General features: G+C 43.4%; 1 protein-coding gene and 1 long non-coding RNA gene across 5 annotated transcripts in view; one reads left to right on the plus strand and one right to left on the minus strand.

Annotated features, from left to right (window-relative positions):
* Window positions 1-25,724, plus strand: part of LOC111252234 (uncharacterized) — a 62,509-nt gene that overhangs the window by 30,337 nt on the left and 6,448 nt on the right. For 2 of the 4 annotated variants that reach the window (XM_086992977.1, XM_086992976.1), the window contains exons 2-3: window positions 22,076-22,518; window positions 25,274-25,533. In XM_086992977.1, the coding sequence (XP_086849103.1) occupies window positions 22,142-22,518; window positions 25,274-25,533 (637 nt within the window). In that variant the 5' untranslated portion in view covers window positions 22,076-22,141. Of the gene's footprint in view, window positions 1-13,055; window positions 18,743-22,075; window positions 22,519-24,009; window positions 24,148-25,273; window positions 25,534-25,724 lie in introns of those variants that run through there. The other 2 variants (XM_086992975.1, XM_086992978.1) reach the window with 2 other exon arrangements.
* LOC147755136 (uncharacterized) lies at window positions 661-4,691 on the minus strand. The gene is made up of 2 exons (XR_015330280.1): window positions 1,220-4,691; window positions 661-794 (listed from the first exon to the last, which is right to left on the minus strand). It is a non-coding gene; the product is annotated as an uncharacterized LOC147755136 (long non-coding RNA).

Here is a 25,724-nt window from a genome sequence, read left to right on the forward strand (position 1 = left end):
TATATAGGGAGATTGAAATTGACTGGTAATTAGGCTGACGGTACTTGGGGGTGGGAAGGGGGTATCCAAGAGACCTGTGAAATAATATGGCGACCACACAAGCAACTACTAATTATAATAATAATAATTTCTTACTTTACCTGTATCCTGTTTATGGTAATTGTCCTTGCCAACGCTGAGACTTGAACCGGCGATGAGTAATTACCACGGCGATGCACTCAACAAGATATGCATTAATTACCCAAATCGCGTCGTCTCCAGTATGAACCTTTGGGATCTGATATAAATTGGTTGACTTACGTAGAATCGCCGCTTATATCCAACGCATAGACAATTTAATAAATGGAAATAGGAAAATGTAAAAGTATGGTCCAATCGGGATTTACTTAATTTCAACTTATTGTCGACATTTTTCAAGTGAACGACCTCGTAGCGACCGTAAAACTCGCTGACTATAGTATAGTGTAAGAATTTTCACTATTTTTTTGTGATCGTTGTTCGTTGTTATGTATATTAGTATCCTATACACTATTATTTATGCCTGAAATAAATAACGAGTTAGTTGCGTAAATATATCAGGATTGTTACTGTTACTGTATTTCGCAGTATATCGCTTTGTTTGCGGCTTATATCTATCAGAAATATACTGAGGAACCAGTGTTAGTGAACGATCATTGCTATTTTTATTTACTTTTTTCCTTATAATATTTAGGTGTGCTTTGGCGTCGTCTGCGTGCGTGCGTACATTCGAAGTGATGGTCGCAAGCGCTCGTCTGTCGATCACACTATAACAGCTATACATAAAACGTAAACAGTATCGTCATAAAGTATTTTAGATGAGTTTATGCTATACTAAAAAAAAAAACATTCTCTTCTGACAACGATGACTCAGTTCATATGTGTAAATAACCAATACAAGACGCTTATCTATATCATCTGATTTGTGAGGTAATTAATGTGCATTTGGTAATTTAGCCTGTACTGCAACCTGCATGATACTTGTTTTCCTTTAAAAATTACACATAGAGGTTGCCCTTAAAGTAAAGACCGACAGAGGCTGGTACGTTTGTTTCTACTGCAGCAAGAGATAACCGATTATGAGATGAAGGCGTATTCGAACTTTTCCACCTTTTTCAAACAATTGCGGGTGAAATGCACAACATTGCATTGCGCATTAACAAATACTGATATTTTCTACTATTGAGTTCATGGTACTCACTTATTGAGGCCTTCTCGCGCGAAGTTGGGGCTTGTCCCACCGTCATCTCGGTGGTACCCGTTAATCCCGAGAGATTATTAATCAACGGGATTAATCACCGTCCGTCTCAGTCGTCGCCGACTGATCTTCTCTGAAGTGGTATTTCTGCTGTTTGCTGTCTGCCAGTATCCCCATGCCAATGACAGCTGCATCACTGACTATTTCCAATTCTCAGATCGCTGGCTGGTTCGATAATACCTCATTTCTAGCTAATTCAGTGGGTGACCGTTTCATTCGACCAAAGCGACATTACCGTCACCACCATCTCACCACAGTTCTGTGTGAACACCATCTCCACAATCATCGCCAACATCCCCATCAACATGGTTATGCATTTAACCGATCTTCTTACTATGCTTCTACAACAAATACCGAATGATGTTTACTGCTCAGTAAAAGCAGTGATTCTGCTAGGATCCTTTAGGCGACGATGGTGGCGGGGACGGCATCAATATTGTCCGACGCTCGTGGTAGCATTTGCTGCAGTGGTAACACAACGGAAAAGCGTAATCGAAACTATGCGCGCAACGCGTCTTGCTCAAGGAGAACACGTCATCGCTGAAGATTTTGAGGATGCTGTAAGTCGTCATCGATTACATGGGAAAAGACGGAGTCACTTCGCGTACAGCTTGAATTTCTCATGTCTGGCGTTCCTCCCACGCAAGGATCCGCACACCCCCACACGAACACGTGCACGTGTATGACTGCACTTGACGATGCCTGGGTGCGTGGAAAACGAAATACCTGCATACTGAGTAGCAGTTCTGTGCTGATTTGATTATTCATTATGTATATGATACTATGAGAAAAGATTATCTAAATGGCGAGGAAAGTCCTAAAGAAACAATGTCGTCCTCCTCGGAAAGCTGTTTAGTCATGACTCTATGTAGAAAAAGGTCACATGTACGTTAGTGCGGTTTTTACGATTCTGCCTTTTGAACAGCAGACAATTTCAATGGATAAAAACTTTGCCATACAACTAATTACAGAGACCTTAAATAGAGATATACCCGAGAAAATATGAGTCATCTGTTTACTTAATAAACAATATATTTCCTGGCTGCCGGACCCCGAGATTTGATGTTCCGCGCTATCGGTGGGAATAATGATTTTGTTTCGGCCGAATGCCAGATGTATATATACATATAGAAATATTCTGTACACATTTGGTACTAAATCGCTTCAGATTTCGCCTACGAAAATAGGTGGATCAACATAGGGAAGCCGGCACGAATACGGCTGGCTTCTCTTGTGGTTTTCGTTTTCTGCGCGTCTGTAGTAAATGTATCGTGAGGGTAAGCAAAAGATCGGTGACAGTTCAATGTATTCGAAACGACACAGTCGATACCCCGATAACCCGACAGTGTCCTAGTAATCACTGTGGTGTAACATTGTTGTACAAATCTCTCTCTCTCCCCTCCCCTCTCTCGCTCTCTATTTTTGGCGCTTTTGTTTTCAGGTACTCTGTTTGGAGATTAAGTATTTGCTTATGACAAAATCGTGACTGGTATGTAAATATTTGAATACCAAGCTTATAGAATACTTTTCCATCCGTATAATTTTCCAGTTTGTGACATTCATTCTCTGTCATTGGTTGAACGTAGGCGTTCCGTGAACTATTCGACACTTTGCTACGAATTATTATTAGTGCTCATTAGAGGTAACAGGCGAGATTTGAACACGTAGTTCTTTTGAAAATACCACACCCCGTATTTTTTTGTCCCACACCTTTTTGTCTTGACGATCCAATTACAACTACGCCATTTATAATTTTCAAACATGGCGGAGTATATGCGTGTGTGCTAGTTTTTATCACTAAATGTCGTCTAATCATAAATAAAAGAAAATCGAGTGACGCTCAGCTTTTTGTAACGTCTATGGCTATTTTTACTGCGAACCAAATCCACGCAAGCATCTTTTTGATATAAAATAAAGGGCTTACTCTTAGAAGAAAGTCTAGCCTATGTCGGTCTTGTTGGATTCGTCTAGTGCTCCTTCAACCAACCTATGAGACAGCATCGGTAGGCATATGCCATGATGAGCAATTGCCAACGTCCAAGTTTGAACCAATGACGACTGCATTTTCATGGTCAACATAACAGCGCGCTCAAAAAGGGACATACTATCAAGCAACATCTTGGCAAAAGACAAGTCTTACATAGCCATATTATATACAGATATATATAACTAATGGATAGAAATGGGTTTTTACCAGCTTTTCATTTTCTACAGTGGCCATTTTAACCGGGAATTGCCAAATCTCGACTTTGCATATTCACATTGTCTAAAATTTCTTTCATTTTTCAATAAAACAACCTGCGATCTTCTTCTATTAAACCGTTCTACTAGTAGCATTTTTGCCCTTTCCCGTTCGGCTTTATTGTCCATTGGGCTGGATCCGTCATTCATTTATATAGGCCGTTCCACTGCATCCAAAGTCCACTGTTTTCCCACGACATGGTTTTTATTCAAGAATTCGCGTCATACTGAATCATGCGGTGGACTCACTGCTGCTGACGTTGTCACCACCATTAGATCGATCGTTCGTCCAACGGCGCATTTCAGTGTAATTTGTAACCTTTCAGCTAACGTTTGTAGATAGGGTAGATCACTGCTAGATGACTTGGCGTCCCGTAACGTGCAGTTGCCTTTAACGGCGTGCAAAATTCTCGAACTTTTTCTGTCCTATCACTGATTGCATCATACGTGCGCGCAGATCGACACAGCTGCATATATTTACGTATAATAATAGTTATGATGTGAACTTTTAGCACAGTTAGTTAATCCGGTAAATTCATCGGCGGACAAATAGAGCCTTTGTCTGCTTTTCTATTCATGACTCCTTTATCTATTGAAGTGAAGTGTCGTTCACTGACACATCGCAGGAGCACCCAACAGCGCCATCGGCAAAGTGTTGCAAAATCTGTGCCGTCGATGTTTCTGCCATTCGTTCAACGTTTGTATTTGCGTGTGTGTGTGCGTGCGTGTGTGTGTGTGTGTGTGTATTTAACAAAAGAAATGTTCCCTAGCCTTTCGTCTGTACAACGGCTTCTATATGCTACCATTTGTAAAGAGTACATGATCTCTGTGTGATACTCGTTAGTTCGACTGTCACCGATGCTACCCCTAGTGGCAATGGCGGTGGTGTTCACCAGTCTATGACACTAATCGGTATGAGTCACAATCGTTCGCCGATGGTGTTATGGTGTACGTGCGGGCCGCTTCTGTTGGAGAACGTACATCTTTACTTCGGCTTATATTAAGATGGCGGCAGCATGAGGAACAAGGGCGATACTCACCGCCGACTGAACCGAAACAGACGCGACGGTCGGGCAACGACATTACCGAAAAAGCTTAGACTCGTTAATCACAGAAGTAAAAGAGAAAAAAACGAAGCCATCGTTGTAGATCATAGTAGCAACTCTGTATCAATTAGATATAGAGCACTAATATATATATATATATATATATATATATATATGCAGTCGATGCCTCGATAACCCGATAGTGTTCTAGTTTTTACTGTGGTGTAACATTATTATACAAATCTCTCTCTCTCTCTTTATATATATATATATATATATACATATATATACACATAGACACATATATATATACACATAGACAATATATATATATATATATACATTGTCTGACTTTGTTACTTTTACTTTGCTTTTGTTGTTAATGTTTTGCAACACAGTTTCACGATGTATTTAGTGTACAGGCAGTATGACTATTCTCCTTGCTGAAGAAACACATTTCTACCAATTGATCCTGTTTAGGTCATGAAGCTGTCAGAATCTTGGGGCTCCCGATTACTCCGATCATCCGTGGTTAGTCATTTTTTAAACGGGCTTCTCCGGAGTTGATTGTATGTTAACCTTTAGACCGCCGCTGTGAAATTCTGCATAGGGGATTTAATGATGGCAAAATGCTCCCTTTGCAACGAATCTCCTACCTAATAGTATTCGATTGTGCTGCTAATTGAAGGACAATAGGCATACGTTTCGCGTCGGCCACTGAGGTCTGTGAAAGGATGAACCTGATCATTAGATCCCTCGAGGTCGCCTTGCCATTTTACTGTATGCATCGAATTGTCACTTCCGGAAACCCCCACACCTGCACCCAGCCAAAATACACTTTTGTTGAGTATGAATTTCAACCTTGAGTACGCAAACCTCTATATAATATGACTATTTGACTGAAATTAATATTATGACTTATTTTAGTCAATAAGGTGATTATTTGGGAGTATTGCATGCGCGTAAATTTAAAGGCGAATAGCAAACGTGTATGAATAAGTGACAAACGTTGATTACCATAGTTCTTACACTTACACTGCCAACATCGCCTCGAAATTAGCCGAAAAGCCCGCTAATATTCATGGCTTCGGAACGGGTGTTGTGCTTTTAAGCACTTGATGGCCCTGTAGCAATTTGGATAGTGTTCTTTGGTCTTGTTTTTTGCAGTTTTCAAAGCAATCGAAAACGTGAGCGATTAATCTCAGCAAGAAGTATGAGGTTATTCCAGGGCAAATATATCCTTTGATGCTAAACAACAATTTTGTACAGTACGCATTAGCTTGACTATCTAAAAGTTTGACTCAACTTTGAAAATCAATGTTTCTGCCTGCGCAAGCAATCTACTCGAAAAGGCATTAGTCAGTGTAAACCTTAATTGGCTCTATGTATCACAAATGACAGTACGGTCTTTTGTCAAGGGCATCACTCCGTTGTATCCCTCGAATTGATCAGCCTCTAAATAGATTACCTTTGTGCTGGTTAATATTGAATCCACTCTCATTGAATGAGTGGGCGGCTCTTGGTTCCTTTGGCCTAAGAAGAAGCGGTGCTCTTACTTCCAATGTAGTAACGGCTTCACTCCCACATTAGCTGTGGCTATTTAGCCAATATGGAATCCACAGTTTACCATTAAGCACAGTCAGCCTCAAACCTAGTTGCTGCAATAATTAGCAGGGCTTAAATGTCTGATTACGACGTTCTTATCAACTACAGTCTCACAGAAACGAAGGACGCGGATAATTTCGAAGAGACGCAACACAGATGCGAACAAGCATCCGGCGCGTAAATGTGGCCTTTCCTTTACCTAATCTATTACTTATTTAGCATATTACGTACAGTTTTACATCCGGTAGCGAAGTTAAGCCTTGCTTCGAATAATTTATTAAAGGTCAAAGATATTGATGATGCAATATTAGTATTTAATCCGTTGGATTATTCGTACAGTTTATGAGCACAGCTGCAGGACATTGCTGGTTCTTACAAACACAAAACGGAGTCTCGTTACTGACTCATTCACTTAATTCTCATTGAGTAAATTGGCGTCTGTACTTATTCGCACACGTCATAGCAAATCGCTAGAATCACAATAACACTATCTGGTCTCTGCCCGGTCACTCGACAATATCAATTACCAGCTGATTAGTCATGTTACCATGACGACCATTTCAGTTGTTTGACTGCTATTTTTTGTCGGCTGAGCTCTGGTGATGAGGCGGCAAGATATTTAGAAGCACAATTAATGTTACTGTTATGGAACTGTTACAACAGTTACGGTTTCAGTGTCGCTTCCAAACCTAGGGTCAGATTGACGAGAGCGTTCATAACGAATCCAGCATAAAAAAATGGCGAATATGCGTACAGTTGGGCTTCAGGTGACTTCGCGCACAGTATAAATTATAGAGAGTTTGGTAAAAATCAACGGCCTTACTTTCGTTTCAAACAGCAGCTAACATAGTGCCGACATTCGTTAGTGTTATCTGCATATACAGAACGCTCGCAACGGCGGCTCACGGGGAACAGATGACTCACGGTCGGTTCTACTCGTTCGAGTACATCAGGAATACACCGGGTCTTATGGGAACAGCCATGTACGATTGAGCCACCGTTTCTTACAATTAGGCTTTGTGAACGAGAACCGAGGCATGTTGTCCGCCGTTGGCCTTGAAGTGTGATGTATTCAATTCGAGGGTCTGTGAAGTTCTTCGGTGCTAGCCCGGCAAACGCGTCGTTCTTTTTTCATCACTGCAGTTTCTATGACATATATTTTTCGCGTGTTCAGCGGTAATGATTCTACTTAATCGCGATCTCAATTCTCGAAAATAAAAGTTGACAGAGCATTGACCTGCATCGACGTGACTTAGACAGAACCCAATTGAAGCCAACTGAAATAAATAAACGCCGAAGCCCACTTGTGACAAACCGTTAGACTACTGTGATTGAAATATCGTTGTTTTACCGATACGTGAAGCCCGCTCTTTAATGACACCTCTGGATCATGACTAGTACAGCGAAAGCATATCGCGAAACAGAGCTGAACGGCGCCAGACATCACCGGCCATTGGCCATTCCTTGTTGCAGTTCCCCCTCATCAAGGAGGTGGTGGCAGTAGCGGCGGCGGCGGCGGTGTCGCGAGTTCACTCCGGCTATTAGAAGTCAGACAGCTCAATACAAGCTACTCACCCCCCCCCCCCCCGCTCCCCGCAGCTCGCTACTACTATCAATTTCAGTGTACAAATCAGACCAGATAGACTCTCTTCCTCTTACACAGATAGAATGGAGCAGACCAGGACGGAGAGAAGGCCGAGAGCGAGCCCGGTCGCTCAGATCAGGTCAGGGGAACCAACGGCGATCGAGATATACTAGGCGTACATAGTGGTGCTTTCAGATACAGGGGGTAGGAGTACTTTTCAAGGGAACCGCCACCTAGTTTACTAAAGGTGGTTTTGGGGTTCACTGGAGTGTAGTAGTCCGTCCCCTTGCCCTGCCCTGCCCTGTCTGTTACGAGGGCCCGAGGCATGGGGGCGACCGAGTAAATGAGAGGTAGTCCCTGTGCAGGTCTGTGTGCGCCCCCTCGTACTTCTTAGTTTTTCCTTCTGAGGCAGTTGCTGCTGCAAAGTGAAGAGCCGCGTCGGTGGTAAAGCTGCTGCCGTCGCCTCCGCTGTGATCGCTTCGAGAGCTGGTCCTGTCTATGACTAACTCACTATAACGCCCCCGGACTGCCTTCCCCTCCCCAGCGATTCAGCCGACCTGCTGGCCAAAGAAAAGAGAGAGTGAAAAAGCACGCGAACCTGAAGAGCTGTACGCCAGCCCGCGTGCGGGCGCGCCAAAGCTTTGGTGCTTATGCTTCGTGATTCATACTACCATCACCAGTAGTACACCTACGATGACGACAACGACGAATGTGAGCTAGTAGAATATAGCTAGGTTTCTTTTACTACCGCTGTGGCCGCTAGTGATCCTGAGCTGCGCTACAGTCGTCTGTGTCATCGGTACGATGACTCGTTGTTGAGTGAGACTGGTGACGTAGCTATCGTGGGGAGATGGGGAGGTATTGTGTATGGAGGGGCACACCCGAAGTCGCTGTCAGGGTTAGGCCGACCGAAGGCCACAGAAAAGAGATCAGCCTGTCTTTCAGGAACGCCACGAGGGAGTGGATACCTTCGGCGCTTACGAGTTCATATCGACGACGCTCAACTAAGTTCTCTAGCGATTGTGTGTTTTCTGTCGGAGTATGTCGGTCCCTGTATCGACCTTCGTGTTTGGGTGCGGGGGAGAAAGACAGTGCGCAAAAGCTTATGAGTAATAATATGGGTGTGTTTGCAGGGATGTGCAATGTTGTACCAGCATATCGTAACTGATGTCCTCACAGCGTCGGCTTGTGTTTTAATTTATTTTATTTTAATTTATTTAATTTATTATGTGTACTCTAGAAACATTTAGGTGGAGGCAAGAGACGTCGCGCGTAGTTTACGCATCTGTAAACGTCTAAATGTACATCTAATAGTTTCGAATTTCTTAGCACGACCACCGGCGGCTAGCGAAGTACCCTTAACGATTCGCGTAACTCAATGTCGCTTATTTGCTCCGTACGTCCATTTGTAAACAATTGTCGAAGATATTAGAGCTAAATGCTGGTCTCGTCTCTTGGAAGATAGCTTACTACTATTAGTTCTAAAAATATGACCTTAGTTACCTATTTAATTTTTCGAAAAGAGGCTTTCAGTAATGTAAATTAGACAAAACCCACTGTTTCTAGTTGGTTTAGTAAAAAAATCGCAGACCTTGACTTGCATTGAATTTTGTTTGAAGGCAGTTTTAGAGCAGACCGGAAGCCCACTCTCTCAAAAACTGCTTGTAAGCGAGACACTGCCATACAGATACGTACCTAAAGCGATACACATATATCCACTGTGTCTATATCTAGGAATGTCTTTCGTAGCTTCTTGCTTCTGTGATGTGACAACGCAGCGTACCGGAAGTGCAGACGGAACTGCACAAATAAGCTTAGCATTACTGCTCAGGCGTAAATTCGCCGGGTCGGCCACAATCTCTATCTAAATGTTTGCTGAATAGCCAAACACTAGGGATTACATGCGCATGTACCCCCGTCATTGACACCAACTGTACCCCTAGGTCAACAATTTTGTTAGCTCCAAACAAAACTCGCTTCGGGCGACCACTGTCTGTAATCATAGTAACTCCTAAAATAGGACTTGGCACCGAATCTGGTAACGAGTAGTTTCTTTGATCAAGCCATCCTGTATTTGGATTTGCAGTACGTTTTGCACAGGAACTTTTTTCGTAACTGATTTGACTCTCAATTGTCCCTTCGATAGCAGCCCCGATGTTTTCTGTTTTAGCGCTGCTTCCAAAACATGTTAGGGTGGAGGGGATCAATGCGAGAATAGCCGGGAGGGACCAAATAGGACAAGAAAAATTACGACTATATTCATCAACACCTTTCTGTTGCCGTTCGGATTTTTAGTGAAGAGTCAAAATGTGTATACACCCTACCATATTGGACGTCGATGGTCACCTGTATAATGGCCGAACATGCTACCACTGCATCATCGCGGGGACCCCGCACAAATCCTGGCGTTCTTTCCTTTAGCTTTACTTTGCACTCACAGTATTTCATCTGCCTCCAAAAGTCTAAGGCCTTCAGTATATACATGCTACATCGTTCCCAACTGTTGTAACAGACATACGTATAAACCAACTGAGTCAGATTCGAGCTGAGTACGATTATGCGGATGCTATTATCACTCGCGCACGATTTGAGTTAATAGTTTTTTATTTAGTCATCTCCATTGTTACTTTTTTTTATTTATCATCTCTATTTAGTTTAAGTCTTAAACTATGACGGCTGTGGACAAGAGACATTTACAAATACAATAAGCACTCGGTCTATGCAGATAGTAGTTGTCTTTTGCAAACGGTTCACGTGAGACGCGTTGGGTCAGCGCGATCCCTGGTTTTCTGGCCGACGCCGCCCGCTAGCCTTTCTGGTTATTTTTGTTATAGTGCGACCAATATTGTTTATATTGTTTCGAACATCCCACGCACGCACATACATTCCTCTATATATATATATATATATATATATATATATATATATATATGAAGACGATAATCATTCTTTATGTGCGGGCCCGATACTGCGAAAAATCTGGGGGTGATTCGCGACAACTTCGAATGTGTCATCAGCTTGAGGATAACAAGTAGTGAATAAATGCCTGTGTAATCGCTGTAAGCCATTCAATTCAGCTGAGAAGATGACCTAGCTTTTTAGTTACTTTTCATTAGTTCCAGGTCCGATATTACCGAGGCACTGCTTCCAAAAACATACATAGGCGCCCTCTAAATGATGTTAAACTGTATGTCTTGGATTTTGAGTTTGTTTCAAGACGTTCCTTAAAGCATTGTTTAGGTCACGTTTTTGAAAACGGACCAAATGATGTTTTTAGCGCGTTCATCCAAGTGTGGTGGGGATTAAATCCACGTATTTTTGTTAACGTAACGGGTAACATAGTGGGCCTAATAGTAAAATTTACCATTTAGATTATAGGGCATTGATGTTTACAAATTTGTCGATAAAATTAGTATTGACATTACCTGGTCCAATATAAAATGGTAGGAACTTTTTACCATGTCACCTAATTCATGTCGATTTTCACCCAGCTTTGTTACCATAGATCCAGCCAACGACGGAATTTACGAACTTTGATAATGAACCGTTAGTTTGCTTATTTCGAACTCTGATTGGGCTTGAAGCATTTTTGCCAAATGGATAAAATAGGCTCAGTCGGCTGTACTGCAAAAACATATGCCATCGATGTCTGATATCGTAACACGGATCATAGCAACCTTACAGACTAATTCACTATTCTTGTTAAAGGTATTCCTGCGTTGCGCCCAATAAAATCGTCGTAAAAACAGGTTATTACCTTAACTGGTCCTAGGATTATATATAATAAATTAGGCACGATCAGAGCGAAATAGTAAAAAATGTATATGTGACATGACAATAACTTTACATGAAAATACGAGAAAAGTTTCATTTAATATGTGATGCGTCACCAAAAGGTTATTGTTGAACAATCGGCAAACAGCAATTTCATGACCTTTCAATTGAAGTCTCTCGCCTGGGGTCACGTTGGCCTGCCTTATATATACATATATATGTGGATATTATTCTAATTGCATAATTAACTTGGATGTTCTTAGACTAACGATGACCTGACCACTCGTCACAATGTGGGCCTAAATGGGACTAAATTGTAAGTGAATAATGTTTGAAATATATCATCGTACATAGGGGACATCGTGGTTCGAACAAAGCGTCACAGCCTTCAGGTTCTGGGCATAATTTTCACCTGCGTGCCGGAGTTCGAGTTTTGAAATATGTCGTTAAAACTAGCTAGTCGAGCGCAGTTCGACCGAGGTAGCCATTATTATGTTTCCGAAATATATTCTAAACTGTTTCTACGAGTGAAACTCATAATTAAAGACGGCTATTCGTGCGTTAAAATTCTGTACTTCCCTACGGAACAAATCACATCCCTTTGTAAACAAACGTCGGATCTTATTCAGTTTTGCTGTTCATACATTAGGCAAACGAAACAGTGGCACATAAGTAAACATATCAAAGGAACATTCATATAAGCCAGAATTGATAATTCATGATACCCATAACACCATGGGACCTCTTCCTACTCCTAATTCCTTCAATTGCGATAGCCTCCGTACATATGTAAGAGCTTAAATAGGTACCTTGTTGTATGACATGTGAGTCATTCGTTGACTAAACATGCGATACCAATTTACTTGTAAGTTATTGTTTATATGATCATAACCACAGGACTAAGAGTTAAGTGGTGTTAAATATGGCGGCCAGTAGTGAGTCAGCCATTCAGCCTAGTTTTTCGGGTCAGCAACCTTGGCCCAATCATCAGCCAGGCAAGCACCAAGCGAACTTCCTAAGAGGAACCGCAAGGATTAAGTAATATCCGCATACTGACCGTGACCCAGCAGAACTTGTCTCCGTATAGAGAACAACACAGTTAGCAGAGTAGAAAGGCTGCCCTATAAAAACAAAGAGGCCGGGCCTCGCAATCAAGTCGGCCGCAAATTACGATGAATCATCGTAATGCTTCTCGTTTCTGTCTCCGTTCATTTCTTGTTGTACGTTCATATACGTTTGTATAAACAATTGCATTTCCCATGTGTCGGCACGTTGAATAGCGCCGACCTCGTTATGCTAATTGAACGCCGGTTGACGTGAGCCGCGGATCTTGTTAGGATCACTGCCGGAAGTGTGCTCGAAAGAGGGTATAATTCGTGCTTTGAGCATGGCACATCGCTCGGGAGAGCCGATAGGCTTCGTGCCGCGTGATCCAGTTACATTGTATGGTACGTATTGTTTTTGCAGGTATGCATATATGGATCAATTATCTTAGCGGTGATTATAATGTAACTCATGAACATCATCAATGTAAGTTAGGCTGCCAAGAAAATGTCCGAAGTATTCGCGCAATGAAAAACAGACGGATTCAAACACGTTCATTGTTTTGTAGAGTCGCTGAAGCAATTTTCGATTAAGCAGTGCCCCTTTGTGCGTTTTCATTGCTCTTCACTCATCGTAAACCCTGTGTGCGCCCCGTAGTGCCGTTCTATATTCACTATTCTGTCGGATTTCTATATAATGTTTCAAGTAAACTAGCTAAAATTCAGTTTTTGCGATATAAATATCTGCAGTCGATGTATACCTTAATATCTTGTAATATTAAGGTAGTGTTGCTAAGGAAAAAATCTGGAGAAACGTCCTCTCTACTTTTCTGATTGTTTGATAGAAAAACCTGAATGATCTCTTTACCAGTTCTTACCATACAATAATTACCCTTGCGCATTAGGCAACAATTTTTCGTACCTGGATTAGGTGGAAAACTTAACATTAAAGGGTGGAAAACGGTTTGGAAGAAAAAAGATGATTGGATTAATCATTGATCAACCGATCCATGGCCCGAGGATCGAAAATCCGTTGCTTTGAGCGCATCGTGATATATGTTTCAATGTGTAGTTTTAAAAAATGAGGCCACCGGTTGGTATTTAGTATGCATCTCTGAGGCGTTTATTCCGGTTAGCGGACCGGTCTAGCGATTTTTCTCGAGGAACTCCGATTACTAATGACGACTAAATTTCTATATATATATAAATTGGAAGTTTGCATAATGAGTTACTGTAGAAGTTGATTTGGGCGATAATTATTGTTGTTATTACGTGAAGTGAAGTAGATAACGGTTTCACTGTTATGGCATCGTTTTTCAGTAGCTATTCCTTGCTCCGAGTGCAAGAGCGAATTTGGCGTGGAAAACAGAAAAATCGCGGTGTCTTATTTTACTCTTTCATAGTAATAATGTGTCTCTAAGTGCTTAAAGTTGATAACATTTAAGTATGAGCACCACATCCGACTTCATGAAGTAATGCGTGGCAGCCATCGTGATTTAATGACTAATTACACTTATTAGCCAGCACTAAAGATTTCACCATAAAAACTCAATTGCTGCATGTAGGGATGAATTTGTTTCGCTAACGACGAGCGTTTCGAGCGCCGATCAGTGAAGTTTAGCTTTTGTGGGTAATAACATTATATCAATAACCTGTCAGGGCTTAACGGTGGTAGTTCACTGTCGCCCTGAGCTTTCGACCATACACATGGCATATCGGTCCATTCGCGAAAGGTGATCAATTTCATTCGGCTTCTACGGACAGTAATCGGTCGAGCGCTCAGTCGAGGCTGGACGATGCCTCTTCGAGACGCAAAACCTACACTCTTATAGGGGCCGTATCACGGCGCGGCGCACTGACGCAACGTCAGCTGTGGGCGATTCTGCCAGAATGATTGCCGCCGTAAAGCGTCTCCTTATCGTTCTCCACCCATTTCTATTTCTCTTCTCTCCTTAATTCCGCTTAACTCTCACTGTAATATTCTCCGTTATCCGTCCTCGGAGAACAAACCATCTGGGCGATCATTATTGCACGCTAGGCTACTGGCTACTGACTGCTACCGGCTGCTGCGCCCCCTATGACTCACGTCGACCCTAGACAAAACATATTGTTAGCGATACATAGTTGTGACATAAGTTTGTCGCGTTCGAGTCTGGCTCGCGAGGCCTGCGCACCTTAGCGTCGAAACTGAGCGCCTTTCTATAACTCACCGTATATGGCTATGTGTGGCTGTATCTATACATATACATACACATATATTGAATATGTGCGTGAGTAAATGCAGCGCAACCTGTATTACTCTCTGCGTTCTGCATGCATAGCATTCATCGCATTTTAGTCAGTCGAGTTTTAGATAGAACCGTTCAGGAATAGCTCAACGCACTAAAACGCGAGACTGGTTCGCGCACGCCATAACCTATCCGGTCAGGTACGACTCATAACCTCGGACCGGACTGAATACCACCGCTAACATCTATATAGGCGACTTCCTGACTATTTCTGCCTGTGAATGTTTGTTGTGCGTGTATCGTTTCTATCGCACGCCTATGCACCTTGGATGAGAGCAGAGTCGCTCGTTTGTCGCCATTCTTGGTTCTCTTCGTTGCCATCCTCAGCATTATCAACCTATTCTAGGTTGATGGAAATTCGTTGCGCAGGTCTCTTTTCAACCTAGAACGCCCTCGTCCATCCGTTTGCTTGTACGGCTTACTGTCTCCGTGTCTGGTCGTCAATTGGTTGATTAATGGCATTATTATTACCCCTCGGTTGGCACCTTTTTTGTCGCTATACGGCTTTAGCTCGTTAGCAAATCACAAAGGCACGCGTACTCACTTGCTAAATATAAAAGGGCTTTCAACATTGACCATCTACGTGCATTCATCATTGTTCTGCGGTTATTCGAATCATAAGGTATTTAGACTAGCCTCGTATTGTTCGTTATGTATATGGGCATATAATGTGTATGTATAGATGAAACACGGGTTTCACAATGGCGCATTTAAGGGTGCGACAGACCCGTAAACGTATTTTTTTAGAACTACCTGCATTTAGCTCCTCGTCGTATATGAATAAATATAACTTAACGAATACAGATAGTTACGCTTATCATACAACGTAAATATTAATGTTTCGTCTCATGTGACCCACATTTTTACTTTTCTGGTCGTCCGTCTCGTAGCACGCAAATTAAATCTGCTACTGTTGTTATTGTTATAGTTGTAAGTAATGATAATAATGATTACGATGCTGATGTCATCGGGGCTTTCGCGCGGAAACGCAGGCGGAAAAAGCATGTAGTTATTATGCTTTAACATTTGATGCTAAGATAAAATCGGCAGATTCACTTCAGCTGCAGCTCCTGTGGCGACTACGACCCGTCATTCAGTGAGCTATTGCGCCATTTCTATTGCTTCACGCCGTCACTGATACCACTAATGCTGCTGATAACTGTAGCTTCTTCCCAAACGCTTCTGCGTTGACCCTTTCTTCTTTTTTCTCGCTCTCTTTATTAATATATTGACGGGTTACTGTTCCTATATCCGTGTGTAGCGCAATGGGTATGTTTAGCAAGGCAGAGCAAAGGACTTTGTACATTGAACAGAATCGAGGACACTCCTGACGCACGCGGGCCATTTAACTTCTGGATGAGAGCGTCTGTGCGTCTCTATGCGTCGTGGCTAATTTCCTGCGTCGCTTCAGTTATCCCTTCATTCGTCCATCTGTGTTTGTTCGATGTATGCCCGCCCGGTGTCGCCTCGTGAGAGAGTTGCTTGTGAGAACGGTCAGTCGTATTTTCAGCATCATCTCCGTCATTTCGTTGATCCGGTGATCGGTCCCTGCTTCCCATTCTCACAAGCAGACGTAGCATAAGCACACGGCACCATCGAGCAGAGCGTGTCCGCTACAAAACATGTGAGCGACTATATTTTACCAATCCTATTTCCTTTGATTTCCCTTTTGCTGTTTCTGTGAAGGGTAGCCGAGCTATGCTCCTCCTGCCGGCGGCAGCTCGAGTGAATCATCCTTAGTCACACACGATGACTACGACGAGCGTACTTATTCTTCTCATAAACGGTTGCTACTCGCTAGCCAGGCTGAACCGGGCGGGCCGTTCTCCTTGGTCTCCTGGTCGCTACTCGTTTGCTGCTGCTGTCGGCTAGAGAAACAACGAGAGCTGCCAGCTAGTTTGCTTCCTTCAGCAGCAGAAGCAGCGCTTCGATCTCTCTTTGTTTCTACACACATAGAACTAACTATATGTTTCTATGAGAATCATCACTCGCGGCGGCAGCAGCAACAGCAGCGGCTATATCATCTCTATGGTGCGCATGCTGCTGCTACCGATGGTGGCAGCCATGGTCGTAGGCCTTCACTGTCGTCAGCAGCATTTCGAGAGCGACTCGCCCGACCTGCGATAACACTAGCATCACCGCTGACGACTGAACCAAAGAACACGCCGTGGCAGCAGCACCAGACAAATGCTAGCGGCAACTACGAATCCTGCTGCGACTCATCCTGCCGCCCTTTCCCATGCGCCGAGTGTGACTCACGCAACGGAACGCTGGTGGTGATGGCTTTTCTAGTGGCCATCCAGCGTAGGGCCGCCTGCCGCCAGCCAGAGCAGACGGCCACAGCATACCCGACGGTTGGCATCTATATGTAGCAGCAATCATCAACGCCACTGTTGTTGTCGTCATCATTGTAATGCTGCATGGTATGCTGAGTAGGGACACAGGCAACATCACATCATAGCGATTCTGTGGAGAAGAGGCACCACAGCCGACAGAGAGGCCCACACACACCCACACAGACACATACACACGCCAGTACATACCGTTTTCTGCGCGCTTTCCTCCTTGCTCAGCAGTGGCGCCACCGTCAGTTAACCCGCTCTGTCATGAGACTCGTCATCGTTGCCGTAGTTGTTGTTGTTCTTGTCGTCGTGGCCACCGTCAAACTGAGAGCAGCACGGTGGGCTGGCCGACGACCAAGCGAAAGGCGAAGCAACGCCGGAGAGGAGCAATAACAACAGCAGGCATTTGGTGGCAGCAGTGAGATACGACATGAGCAGGAGCAGCAGCAGCAGCAGCAGCAGCAGCGGCGGCGGCGGCGGCGGCAGCGGTGGTGGTGGTGGTGAGACAACGATCGGCCGAGTGAGGAAAGTCTCTATCTGTCCCAAAGCGAGCGCGGCTCCTTGAATCGAACACCAGAACATCTGAGCAGGTCGCACAGAGCGGTCACTCGAGACTAGTGTGGCCACTGTGTAACTGAGTGATCGTCTGTTTGGCCGCGTGGAGGCGCGCTCATTTGAACAGCCGCCGGCAGGACAAAGTGTGTACCCGACTTGTGTACAGTTGGCGGGCATTCCTCCGACTCTCTGTCCTCGTGTGTGTATCGTCTCTCCGTACGTCGTAATTAACGACTACTACCGTTATTATTGCTGCAACTACGAAGTGTAACATCCGTGAAAGTTGTTCGTTCACTACAGGAAGCGCAGACGATAGTTCGGAGCTAACGAAAACAAGAAGCGGGTATTCGAAACGATGGAGTAGTTAGAGCACGCCTGCTTAGTACGCGATTTCAGGGCATCGTGTTCGATTTCATATTATATTGATAGGTGTTACTATTTATTGATTGCTACGTTGGATTATGCGTTCTCATCAGTTGCATCTTATTAGCTTTGTGATTGCGTGAGGCTGAAATTCAAAGCATCAGGGTTTCTACGTGAAGCCCCCTTAGAGCATTTATTAGAGAGACGGCCCCGTGTACCTTATTGGTGCCATCATATATGAGTGTGAACGTATGCACCGAATGTGAATGAGTGGAGGAACAAGTTTTTGGGTTAGCGCAGTATTTCATCGATTTGAGCCAGTGCGCGGATAGGCCAGTGACTAAGTGAACTTTACGGGTTTCCCGCGCTCCAACCCGTAAGGGTTGCCTGTCTACTTTACTCCGCTGTCGGAATCCTTCTGTCCGTGTTTGTAACTACTACGTACGTGTAGTTGTTGAGTAGGCAAGCGGTAATCACAGGTCCTTCCTGCGTCAACAGCCGCTCTGTAGATCTGTGTGAGTGCGGGTATCCTGCTTCCGGCACGTGGCCATTTCATGTGCCATGATGACGTGCGACTCTTGCCCTGCGTGTCCCGTTCCCTTGAAGAGGTCGAGAAATGTTCAGGTAAATAAAAGATTTAGGTAAACTTTAAGATCCCTGAGTAAGCAAATGAATGGTGGACTGATAAAGGGCCGAACAAAAAAGGCAAAATTGTCGTTGAATGAGATCCGATATGATACTGTAGCACGAATCTGGCAGGGGTTGATTATTGAGTCAACAGCGGACGTAGTGTGATTATTTTTTCTACGTCTTTTTTTTTTTCTCTGGGCTAGATACAAGTACGGAATAAAGGAATTGGCAGCAACGGTGTAAGTTGACAATCGTCGTTGGGGAGTGTCCGATAGAGCGTCCGGGATAGAGCGGTAGTTCAATTGGGTTGGTTTTCTTATACGAACATATATTAACGCGAGAGTCAAAAAGCTATTGTCAGTTAAACGGCGATCTACCAATAGTAAGCACAGTATGGAATTATCGTTGATTATTTTAACGGCATGCCATTTAGTTGGTCACAGACACGCATATACATACTTGAAATCCACTCCGTCGAATTAAATATTACGACGCTGTTCGGCGACAGTTGGGTGGTGGTAATAATAGTACTAATGATGATGTTACCGCTGTCGTTGTGTTCGTCGCCGTCACGAATGTTGTCTACGAGGATAAATTCGACTTTGATTCTGTAAGTAATGGGTGAGTCATCCGCGCGATTATTACCAGATGTGTCTATCTCTTTGTCGCCCCGCTATGTCCTCCGTGTCAATCCTGCACCAACGGCAATATTCACAGCTGCTCTATTGCTGCTTCTGCAGAAATAAGTTTCAGCTGCTATGGCGGACTTAACAGTAGGCAACGTAGTAGCATCACAGGACAGAAAAGAGTCCTGCGCTGAACGTGCAGCATTGGACTCATCGTAACGTCATGCTTGCAGAAGCCATTAACAGTTGTCATAGACTACAATACATAGACAGACACTCAGCCGCATACGAGAATATCGTTCCTCTGTCGTCACCATCGTTATTGTCCAGACTGCTCTGTCTTTGTTTGTCCATGGGGGTGTATCGTACAGGTATTCCGCGAAACAGCTTCTCTTCATTCTCTAGCCGGTCCGGCCGCTGGATCGTTTTACGCCTCTATTAGCGCGTTTCCCTTCCCGTGAAACGTACATACGATGTTAAGTATTATTTCCTTTCTTTAGCGGCGTTTCTAGGCATACCTGTGTACGTATGCGGTGATTAAACATATGTGTCAATGTGCGGTCATGTCCAACACTGAAGCAGGTTATCATCATCATTAGACACCAATTGCCGCTCTGCTATTTACAGGCAAGCGTATTTCCTTATCGATGTGAGTTATGTCTGTAATTAGTAAAGGAGTAACATTATAGTATTATAGGTACAGTTATACCATTCCCCACACATGCTTGTTGAATGCGTTCTGCGCACAATTCTTCAGTGGCAGCTGCGCAAGCAACTAGTTCACTGCCACAGGCGTACGTCACCTAGAATCGTGAAACACATTGACGGCCATCGACTACGCGGTCCCCCTTTTCCCTTCATCCTCATACAGGTCACATCTGTCGTATTTGCTTTCTTCGAAAATGATAGCGCCGCGTATGAACGACTCTGATTTCAGTTCATTGAAAATAGTCTACTGTAAACAAGCTGATTTATGCACAACTGAAAATGTGTACTGGCAAGTGCCATTTGGGAGGGCTTAGCGTGACGTCAGCTCCGTAACGTCTGATTCACGCCGTTGACGCTACTAATGCTGTGACTGCGGCGGCGGCGGCTGCTGCTGCTGCTACGGTCACCGTAGTGGTGCGAAGCGGCGCGAAACACCATCTCAGTTGAGCGGTCATGTCAAGCCGGCCAACGTTCATACTTATAGCCAGCGAAAACAAACGAACAAACGTGCGAACTTTTCCAACGCACGTAGATGCGTAGCAACAAATTGTGCGCCGGCTCCATTAGCATTACTGATAAACAGTGCTGGGGCCGCCGACCCAGTCGGCCATCTGCCGTTACGGTTGTGTTCGTACGATGCTTTAATTTTCATGCAGTGCCAAAAACTCTGACCACCCCGTAGGGAAAGTCTTATTAAAGAACGTACAATCAAGTGAATTTTTTTTAAAGAAGTTAAATGAAAAAGTCAAAGTTAGTCACGAAGTTTCACTCTGTGTTGCATTCAATATTCTAGTCAGTGTTGAAGTTGCTGATCGGCGAAAGTTGATCTATAAAAGGAGAACTGTCTTTTACATGTACTACTATAGCAATTTAGTTGAGCTCATGATAAGATAGCAACATGATTATTATTTGTTTTCGGTGTGGACGCGCTCATGTCCTAAGTATAATCATATGATTCATTTGAGCAGAAAAGCCTTACCGAAATAGCGTTTTCGAGTCAGCATGAGTTTTACACATAAGCAGCTAACTGAGGTAGCAAATAAAGTGAAAGAACTAGAAGAGCGTTACTACACTAAAGTGTCACTATATTTTCCTTTTCTTCGACTATCTAGCTAGTCGTATACAGAAAGAACATGCTTTGTAAAGAGTACACGTTTAGAGCTCGTCTTTTGGGAACTTCAAATTTACTGGATGCATTCCCTTATATCGTCTGTCATTATGTTTGACAAATTATACATATTTGATAAAAACCAAACACTTAAAAGGCTAACGTTACCGAATCATACTACTCAATTAGCCGGTAGCGGCAGAACTTAGAAAAATTGTAAATTTATAAAACTTTAAATAAAATAGACATTTTCAAAATTAGCGATTGGCCAAGCAGGCCGCCGTCGCAGAGAATCTGTTGTTTCTGCTGTGGCTTTCATTATACGTGAGTCATGCAGCGACCAAACGCCGATGACCACTTATACGTTGGGTAAATTTCATCTTATTTTCATTTGTGGTAGCTGAACAACAGATCGAGACGGATTTTATTCAGGCATATAATTATTAATACCGTCAATGTAATTAAAAACGAATACTCTCTTTGAACAGGTACACTATTAATCTTAATGCATTTTATCGAAAACGAATATTGAGTCACTGTTAAAATCGGCACCGTTGTCTGAAGTGACACGTACAGAAAGTGCCGTTATTTATCACCAGCCGTGGCGATCCATAGTCGAATGGCGCTCGGCACTCGCGCATAAATTAGATTTTGTTCATTGACTCTTTGGACGTTGTATCATAGACCAACTCAATGAAAACAATTTGTATTTCCTGCAACCCACATAAGTAATTACGTTTTTATGATAGGTTCTATCATCTATCTAGACATTATTTCTACTATTTATTGCACTTCACAGTTGCTATTCCGTTCTAATATTACCTGATCTTCAATGTTTTTCAAATGAACTCTGTCTGTAACGCGTCCACTCTTTTGACTTTTCAGCTCAAATCTCAGCACGTTCACCTTAGTCAAACAGTTGGTGAAATCGTCTCAGATGAAGATGTCTCAATGGTCGTGGTGCCGCGCGGAGCTAGTTCGCCTATCGAGTGCCCCGGCTGCGACAGTCACCCCCGGCCGCGTAAATCATCACCGCTGCATACACCAACTCTATCGCTGAGCCTTGAACGCCAATTGAAACGCCAGCAAAATTTGCCTGCAGGCCAAGTGGTGGCTAGGCATAGAGGTCTAACAGTGTCAATTCAAAGGGCTGCTACCTTCGTCATGACATCGTCGGCCTGCGGTGGTCCTGGTATTGGCGGCCGGGCCACGCTTATCGACGACGAGAAGGCCGGCGCCATCAGCAAGAGTACTATCGACGCTGTTGATTGCCACGAACTTGCGGCCCTACTGGGAAAAAGGGACGATCTTCTGATCATCGATTCAAGGTAAGCACTGAATTTCATGTTAAAGCCAAAGTTTTTAGCAAGCGACAACACCAGTTTCTATAATTGGACTACAGATCGTTATATTAGAATTTTCAAAACAGATGAAATGGTTTGTCATTAGATACAGCAAGGGTTCTGATATGCCGAATTTAAGATCATTGGGATTTTTCACTATTGTCCATTTGCTTCCAACTAATTGAAATTTCATGCCGTACCGGTTCTTCCTTTAGCTTCTGACCGATGTTTTATACCTGCCATTACAGCGCGTGCCGGTCAAATGACCTGACTAATTTTTATATGTTGATATGTGTAGCAAATAGGACGCACCTTGATTGCTCCTATTATTTACGTACGTATAAAACGTTGTGTCGTCAGCAACTAACCGTATTCTAGTAAGTAGATAGTAATTAACCAACACGAACTTTACTTATGCTGAGTCTATATCATTTTATTTGCTGCTCTCAGTAAGTAATACAAGAACGTCCGCCAATATCCATTTGCCATTAATCGGATCTGTAACAGCCTGTCTCCAACTCGCAAAGTTTTTGTCACCCATCAGCGTGTTCGTTTTTCATACGCGCTACCTGACGGGGACCCTCAAAAAAGAGAAACTGCTCTGGAACAAGAATTCGCTCATCGCGTCAACTGTTCACCTATCGCTTCTGCCACGAGAAGATGGCTAGAGAGAAAGTCCTGTTTGGCTGTGATAGCGCGTTTTGCCTCTGCCAAGCATTTCGCACAAGAACATCGGCCTTCTCCTATCGTCTGGCTACATTGCCTAAGTCTGTTCGTTTCTTTATGCCTTTTCCGGAGTGGCCGTCTTTTGCTACAAAACATTTCGCCCTCGTCAGTACTTTTTGCGTGTGTGCGTTTGCGCGCCATGACGCCACCTGACCTCATCTACGCCGGAGACTCCTCTAGTGTAACTCCAAGCAGGCGCCACTATTCTTCCTGTGATCGCAGGAGCAGCTTTAATAAGTCAATACATACAACAACATAGGCCTTCCTGGTCATTATCACCATTGGTAACATCTCCAACAGTCGCATATACCAGCGCGATGATGGCTTTGGTCGCAGTAGCCGGTAAAAGACGTTTGCGACTTGGTATACACCAACCATCTCCTTATGACCGCCTATGGTTTTCAATCTTTTCCTTTGATCGATCCAGCCAAATTGCAGCAGCAGTAGCAATACAGTTCTAGCTGTGCGATGCAGTCCAATAGAGTTTCGTGCAGTGAGTGAAGTAGAATTTGCACGGCTCGATTTCTAGCTGGCGGATTCCAGTTTGTCTGGTGGCATCATTGTTTTCCCCCCTTCCCCTGACCCTGTCGTTTTGCCATTTGCTGATCTATCGTGAAGCCGCGTGCGATCGTAGTCAGCTTAATTGAGATGCGTTACAATCATTCGTGTCATCTCAAGCTTTTGATATCGGCGCTGGCCCAGCAGCCGTCATCATGTTTTTCTCACTGCCGCCCTCTCAAGTAACAAGTATCAAGAAGTAAGCATTTCGACTGTAGCTGATATTGATCGGCGACGACTGATGCACGAACGCACGACGCTGACGGTGGCCAGAATGGTGACAACGTTTACCAGGAGTGGGTAGACAACTCTCAAGTCATCTAGCAGCTGGTTCGTAGTCGGTAACTGGCCGTATCGGCTGTACATACCTGTAATATCAGTCCATACACAATATTGTCATTAGTATTGTTCTGTACAGAAATTAGAAATGAAACTACCCAAAAAGTGCTTAGATGGCTAGGTATGAAATTACATAATATATAAAAAAAATACTAAAACGGCAAACAGACAAAGTATAATAAAAAAACATACAGCAAACAAGCGTATTCTATGTTTGTCCCTTACTGCTTCTATACGCGGAGCTATTGGGCAAACGGAAACGGAGAAAAGCACATTTTCTATTACTCATTTCCGGCCTTCTCATTCACGTGCGTAGCGACTTTTTTGTGAGCAAAAGATAAGACTTAAGTGGGGCAACGGGTGTTTGGTTAAGATGACGCCAGCTGTGGTCATTATTGTTCGCTAATTTAATGAGAGGAATTCATCGAGCCGTAATCCTGCTCGTTGCTAGCTTAGAGTTATCATTATGATAATGCTGATAGCGATGATTGTTGAAGATATGAGCAAAATGCATTTAGGTGGCGCCAGCATTGATTACGTGAGATGATGTCGTCTGCATAGCAATGCTCCACATGGACGTGTAAACATAATCATCGTAGTGTAAAACACGAAATGTCAAGTTCTGTCGAGCATCAGACAGCAATACACTAACGATGTCAGTAGCTAAGGGCACATTCGGGAGATTCCGGAAGCTTGACTTGGATGTAATTTATTTTTAAATAGCTAGCAATTCTTAACGAATTGACAAAGGCAGAAGCACTTATTTAGCCCGAGTGGTTTAACTTATCATGTCAATTCCAGAACACTGGCATGAATGCTAGACCCGTACACTTGGTATATAGCATAAACCCGCTGTCGTCTGCAACAAACTTTTAAAAATTTGCTATACTATCATGCTGTATTTATTGAATTCTTGATATAGCGCTCGATATTAGCTTGATATTGTGTTTGGTCGCATTTAAATAATAAGTGAAAAAGGCAGGGAAAAAATAATAAGAGAAAAGGTAAAGGTCAAATAATTACTTTTCAGCGTTCGACATGCGGACACGTGTTGTAACTAACGAAAAATTGTGTCTCCTCTTTCTTGGTATATTTCGTGTATGTCTGCGTTAATCAGGTCGTTCATGGACTATAACACGCACCACATTCGACGAGCGGTCAATGTGGCCAATTCAAAGATCGGCAAACGGCGACTTCAACAAGAGCGTGTATCGGTCCGAGATCTTCTAGTCAACAACTGTGATGCTGATTCGTACCATTGGGCAGTTCTGTACGATGTCAACAGTCGAACAGCGGCCCAACTGCCAGCTGATTCCTTCCAGGCGATTCTTCTCGAGAAGTTGGCAGCAGTCTTTCCCAGGGTCTCTCTATTAAACGGTGCATACACTAATAGATTTAGCATTCTCTATGTATCTATAATTCTATTGGAACTGCAGTAATAATAATCTAGGATTCGTTATATGTGTTGTGCAGGCCTTTGTATTTTGAATCCCCTGGACATCACTGAGTTAATTAGTCATCATCAGTTTCATTGCCTTTGCATCAAATGTGTATTGCTTACATGACTG

This window comes from Varroa destructor, unplaced genomic scaffold (genome assembly GCF_002443255.2).
Source record: "Varroa destructor unplaced genomic scaffold, Vdes_3.0 BEIS01000006.1, whole genome shotgun sequence".
In the NCBI taxonomy this organism is placed as follows: domain Eukaryota; kingdom Metazoa; phylum Arthropoda; class Arachnida; order Mesostigmata; family Varroidae; genus Varroa; species Varroa destructor.